This window comes from Nestor notabilis, unplaced genomic scaffold, assembly GCF_000696875.1.
Source record: "Nestor notabilis isolate BGI_N333 unplaced genomic scaffold, ASM69687v1 scaffold22107, whole genome shotgun sequence".
NCBI classification, from domain to species: Eukaryota; Metazoa; Chordata; class Aves; order Psittaciformes; family Psittacidae; genus Nestor; species Nestor notabilis.
In genome coordinates, this window is record NW_009935485.1 from 3,458 (window position 1) to 9,060 (window position 5,603).

General features: G+C 59.3%; 1 protein-coding gene across 1 annotated transcript in view; it reads right to left on the reverse strand.

The window, feature by feature from the left end:
* Nucleotides 1-5,557, reverse strand: part of UBTF (upstream binding transcription factor, RNA polymerase I) — a gene marked incomplete at both ends in the record, with an annotated part of 8,710 nt that extends 3,153 nt beyond the window's left edge. The window contains 10 exons of the mRNA XM_010017880.1: nt 6-121; nt 920-961; nt 1,269-1,410; nt 1,794-1,927; nt 2,203-2,313; nt 2,933-3,053; nt 3,570-3,634; nt 4,353-4,508; nt 5,070-5,153; nt 5,394-5,557. Of these exons, the coding sequence (XP_010016182.1) occupies nt 6-121; nt 920-961; nt 1,269-1,410; nt 1,794-1,927; nt 2,203-2,313; nt 2,933-3,053; nt 3,570-3,634; nt 4,353-4,508; nt 5,070-5,153; nt 5,394-5,557 (1,135 nt within the window). The remainder of the gene's footprint in view (nt 1-5; nt 122-919; nt 962-1,268; nt 1,411-1,793; nt 1,928-2,202; nt 2,314-2,932; nt 3,054-3,569; nt 3,635-4,352; nt 4,509-5,069; nt 5,154-5,393) is intronic.
* Between the last annotated feature and the right edge of the window lie 46 nt (nt 5,558-5,603).

Consider the following 5,603-nt stretch of genomic DNA (forward strand, 5'->3'; position numbering starts at 1 on the left):
GTCTCCCCTTGCCGGTCTCTGGGGAGGATTTCTTGGATGCAGGACTCGTTGCCCCTTTCCGGTTGCTGCCCAGCATCTTCTCCTCACCCAGCACCCGCTGCTGCTCCTCCTCGGGCAGGCTCTGGTGGCACGAGACAGAAGAGGTGGTGAGATGGCCCCACACGGACAGGGCTTGGGTGCCGGCAGCGAACAGGAACACCAGGGAGGGGAACTAATCCACTCCAAAAGCCACCCCACCATCGGGCACTGCAGGGCTGGGTGTGCAGCCTGGGGGTCCCCTGCCTGTGTCACCCCCCCTTGTTGGGCAATGTCCCTCCCTGGTGCAGCCTCGTCTCCTTCCTTTTAGCAAAGGGAAGGTGCCTGGTTCTGGATTATCCACCCCTTGTCCCTGCAGATGCAGCCGGGGCTGTGTCATGTCTGCCCAGGGATGGCAACCAACAGCACCAACCCTGGATCCCCTCCCAGTGCCCAAGTGGAAAACCCAGGCTGGGCCTTAGCGCAGCTGAGGAAGGGTCAAAACTGTGCAAACATCTCTGCACAGCACCCATGGGTGGGTTAAGCCATGTTTTAGGGGAGCAGGAAAGGGCAGCAATAGAGCAGCCCCTGTTTAACCCATCTCTAGACTGAGATGAGGATGCTCTTCCCTGTGAGGGTGCTGAGGTGCTGGCACAGGGTGCCCAGAGGAGCTGTGCCTGCCCCATCCCTGGCAGTGTTCAAGGCCAGGTTGGACACAGGGGCTTGGAGCAACCTCCTCTAGTGGAAGGTGTCCCTGCCCGTGGCAGGGGTTGGAGCCAGATGAGCTTTAAGGTCCCTTCAACTTAAACCAGGCTGGGATTCTATGACCTGAGCCCCCAGCCAGGGCTCCCTCCCCTCACTCGGGGTCTCCAGCACCCCATGGCTGAGCCGCCCCATCACTCACCTCCAGGAAGCGGAGCAGCTCGATCTCATAGTCTTTCTTTTTCTGGAAGGGGATGGAGACGTGGTCACACACAGATCCCCTGCCCCATCTCTGCCTTGTGCAGTCCCTGAGCCACCCCCACCCCCCTCGGCCACAGCATCCTCCACCCAGACCATCTTCTGGTCCCACAGACACACATGGGGACACAGGTCCAAGAGAGGAGACCATCAAGGAATTCATGGTCACGATGACAAGAAGAGGCACTGAGGAAGGACGAGGGGCTCATCCATAGCCCAAGCTCTTCCTCCCTCCCCAACAGCACTGGTGTCTACCCATCTGTCCTCCCGTCTGCCCATCCTCAGCCACTCACCTGGTCACACTTTTTGTGGTAGGCGTCCTTCTCCTTCTGGGAGAGCAGCTTCCACTGCTGGCTGCACAGCACCATCCGCTCCGTGCTGGGCACATCTTTCATGTTGGCCATCAGCTCTGCACAGTACAGGGAGTAGCTATTCCTGCAACCAACGGAGGGACCCAGCGTTGGGGACAACCTGCCCTGCTCAGGAGCTGGCTGGGTGCTAAAAGCCCCCCAGGGTGGCTGTGCCAGAGGTGTTTGAAGTTTAGGGGAGCTCTGGGCTGGATTCCCCCTTAACCCGGCGCAAGCAGCATCCCCATAAACCTCGCTCAGATTCTCTGCAAACAGGTATTTCATGTCTATTAAGGACCAGTGTGTTTAAGGACCAGGCTGATGGGCTCGTGAACATGGCCCCAGGATTATTTGGGCTCTCAAAGCCAGGCAGAGCCTCAGTTTCCTTGTCAGCGAGAAGCAGCATCTGCCAAGTGACCACTAGGAGAGGGATGGATCCCTCCCGTGCAGACAGGGAGTGACAGGACTCACGGAGGTGGCTTTGTGGGTCGTCCATCAAACTTGTCCTTGAGCTGGCGTTCGGCCTTGGTGAGGGTGGAGCGGGTGATGCCCTCCTCGCTGATGTTCAGCTCTGGGTGCTTCTGGATGTAGTCCCGCATGATCTCCTGTAAAGGATGATGACAGTGGTCAGGAGAGGGGCTCGATCCCCGCCTGGCTGGGGCCAGAGAAGGAGGAAAGAGAAGCCAACCATCGTCCTAACCGTCTCCCAAGGGATACTTCTCCCTTTCCCCACACACGGCTGGAGGAGGCAGGGCTCAGACTCACTAGTGACCTGCAGGGATCTGCCTGAAGCCCCACACTGGCTATGGGGTGAGGCTGGATGGCCTCGGAGTGAACGCAGGGACGAGTGTGGAGGGGGACGGGTGAGGCTGCTCCCTACCTCGTACTCCTTCCGCTGTTCCAGGGCCTTATGAATCCATTTCAGCCTCTTTTTATCCGAGAGTTGAGACCACTGCTTGCCCAGCGACTCTTTCACCTCCTTCGTGGTGGCCTGAAAACCCAAAGCCAGAGGTGAGGGCAGAGGGAAAAAAAAAACCCACAAAAAGGGGGGATAAAAAGGTCCAAAAATAGCCGAGCCGAGCCAGGCCGGGGCCGGGGCAGGGGCTGTGTGTGAGTGAGGGGCATGGCCAGAGGTGTGAAGTCTGTGCTGGGAATCTTTCCTGCCTGCCTCAGGCTGTGGTCACCCCTTCAAACTGCAGGCAAAAAGTGTTGGGGTCTGTACCCCCTGAGCCTCTTCCAGCTGTGCAGAGCCCCTCCTTACCTCCAAATAGCCGAGCCGAGCCAGGCCGGGGCCGGGGCAGGGGCTGTGTGTGAGTGAGGGGCATGGCCAGAGGTGTGAAGTCTGTGCTGGGAATCTTTCCTGCCTGCCTCAGGCTGTGGTCACCCCTTCAAACTGCAGGCAAAAAGTGTTGGGGTCTGTACCCCCTGAGCCTCTTCCAGCTGTGCAGAGCCCCTCCTTACCTCCATCCAGGCTGCAGGGAGCTCCCAGCGATGTCTTCCAGCCCGTCCCCCCCCTAAAATGCTTCTCGTTTCCCCCTCCTCTGCCCCAGCAGCGGGGCTCAGGACCCTCCACACTCACACTCTCACGCACTCCCACCCACCGTACTCACATCTGGACGCACTTTCAGGTAGATCTTCTTCTCGTGGTTGTACCACAGCTGCTGAGGGGTCTTGGGCTTCTCAGGGACGTCTGATTTTTTGGCATTCTGGATGAGATCTGGGTGATCTTCCCTTTACCCGGCAGGGAAGGGAGAGCGTTATGGAGGATGCAGGTGGAAGAACACCCCCTAAACCTCCCCAGTGAGGAGTAACTATCACTTCAGGGCTGAGCTTCAGATACTGGGGGGGTCCAGGAGGATTTTAGGAGAGAGTCTGCCCCTCCTGGGGGAGCACCAGCTATGAGCATCCCCTTCAGTTCATCCCTGGAGCAGCCGCAGGGCACCAGGAATGTCAGGATCCACCCTGATCACAGCAACCACCTTCGAAGGGAAGGTCTGGAGGGAATGGGGTGGTCACTTCAGCTTTGAGCAGGGCTGGGGGCAGAGCTCCTGTCCTCCCCTTGCAGCCCCCAGAGCATGACTGGTCCCTCTTGCTGAGGGGCTGCTCTCAGGTGCCTTTTCCTTGCTCTTTCTTTCCAGCATCCCTCCTTCCCTTCTGCCTTCACAGTGCCCAGCAGGGCTTCCTGTGAGCTACACACAGGAGAGGAGACCAGGTCTGCCTGGAGGGGCCTGGGGACTGTCCACTCACCTGAACCTTGCCAGGTTCCTCTCAAACTCCTGCTTCTCCCGCTGGAAGTCCTGGATGTATTTCATCTGGAGACACAAAGCCACCAGGACGGTGGGGATGGACGTCACCACCGGGCAATGTGCAGGCAGATACATCCCTGTGACCCAGCTCGCTGGGCAGCCCACCACCCCCGAAGGGACTCGAGGGCTCTCCAGCCCATCAGACTGGTCCTGCAGCTCCAGGGTGAAGGTTTCCACCCTGGCCAGGGATGCAGAGGCAGAAGCTGACCCTCTCCCTGCACCCGAGCAGCCCTGGGCAAGGAGGCACAGCAGGACTTTGCGTCTTGGACCTTTCCTGCCGGTGGCAAATGTACCCGGACTGAGCGTTGCGGCACCCAAAACGCCTGCCAAGGCCATGGTCAAGCTGGAGGAGAGATGGGCAGGTCTCCTCCAGCATCTCCAATGGCTCAGAGCAGATCCTGCCCCTCCATCCCTTGCACAGCACAGTGTGTGATTGAACCCCAGAGTCAAACACAGATCCACCCAGCAGCCAAGTCACCATCCACGTCCGTCTGGAGGAGACAGACCAAGGGACAGCCCCAGCCAGCCTCCGCCCCACGGATCCTGGGAACCAGGGCAGGAGAAGCAAAGGAGGTCCTACTGGTCTGACGGGACTAAACAAGCACTTGGGGTTCTCCCATCCAGAGCCTGGGCTCTGCTGGTCTGGCTGGGAAGGCTGGGCAGGCAGAGCCCCGCACGCAGAGGAACACATGTAGGAAGGGGCTCACTGACTCCCCCCCTGTACCTTTTTCTTCTCGGGAAGCTCCTTGTATTTCTTGGACAGGATCTTGGTGAGATCCAGGTTGCTCATTTCGGGGTGAAGCTTGGCGTATTTAGCCCGCTTCTCCATGAAGAAGCGGAAATAGGGAGTCAGGGGCTTCTTGGGGAAGTCAGGGTGTTTCTGGGGAGACAGCAGAGCGGCACACACTGAGCATGGAGCTGGCACAGCCAGACCCCACCAGCTCCCCCCAGCACTGGGGGAGACCTGCCTCCAGCCAGCCCTGCAGCAGTCCAGCTCCCTGCCACGGGAACAAGAGCTCCCTTCCCTGGGAACTACGCTATCCCAGGGCTGGGAATCCCAGGAGCAGCCCCCAGACAGCCAGAGCACTTGGCACAGGGTGGTTGTGCTGCAAGAGGGGGAAACTGAGGCAGCAGGAAGGGGATGGGGCAGAGCATCGGCACCCTGGGCCATCCGACCCGGCAGCCAGGAATAGGCCGGCAGCTTTCCGGGCCCCCCCGGTGCTAAACTTGGATGCAGCAGCACAGTGACCATGTTACATGTTCCCTGCGCTTGGCCAGGGCCCAGAGCCTGCGGCCTCGGGAGCCCAGAGCAGTGGCTCAGGGATTACAGCAGTGAGGTGCCCGCAGGGGCTCTGGGGGCTGAGCCACCCGGGTGACAGATCCCGTCCAGGGGAAGGGGGACATCCCCCTTTAGCATCCGACCCCAATCCCTGCCTGATACCTTCAGCTTTTTGCCCTTGTAAGGATTCTTCACATGCTCTTCAGCATCCATAATGAGCTCCGTGAGGGTCCGGAACTTCCTCACCTGCAGGGTAGTGAAGGACACAAGTGTGAACAGGTAAATTCCTGCTTGGCATAATCCCACAGAATTCCATAAGAGCACCATCCCAGCACCACTGAGGGGCTCCCAATGCCAACAGCAGTGGGATGGCAGCAGCACTAAAAGCTGAGGACTTAGGGAGCCAATTCCAACAGCCCTGGAATGGCACCGGGATACTCTGTCCCCCTCACAAACCCCCCTGACCCCCCCCCCGCCATCAGGTACCTCATTAGAAATCATCTTGCACATTTCCCCCGAGAAGTCCTTGAAAGCCACTTTCTCCCAATCCAGGTGGGACTCGGTGGTTTTGAACTTGCTCCCGTCATTGGAGGGCAGGTTGTTTTTCATGCACTCCAGCAGAGTCAGCATGTCCTCCTGAGACCAGCGGTCTGAGCAGCAAAGAAACAGGCTTAGGAGCAGGCACCATTCCCGGCC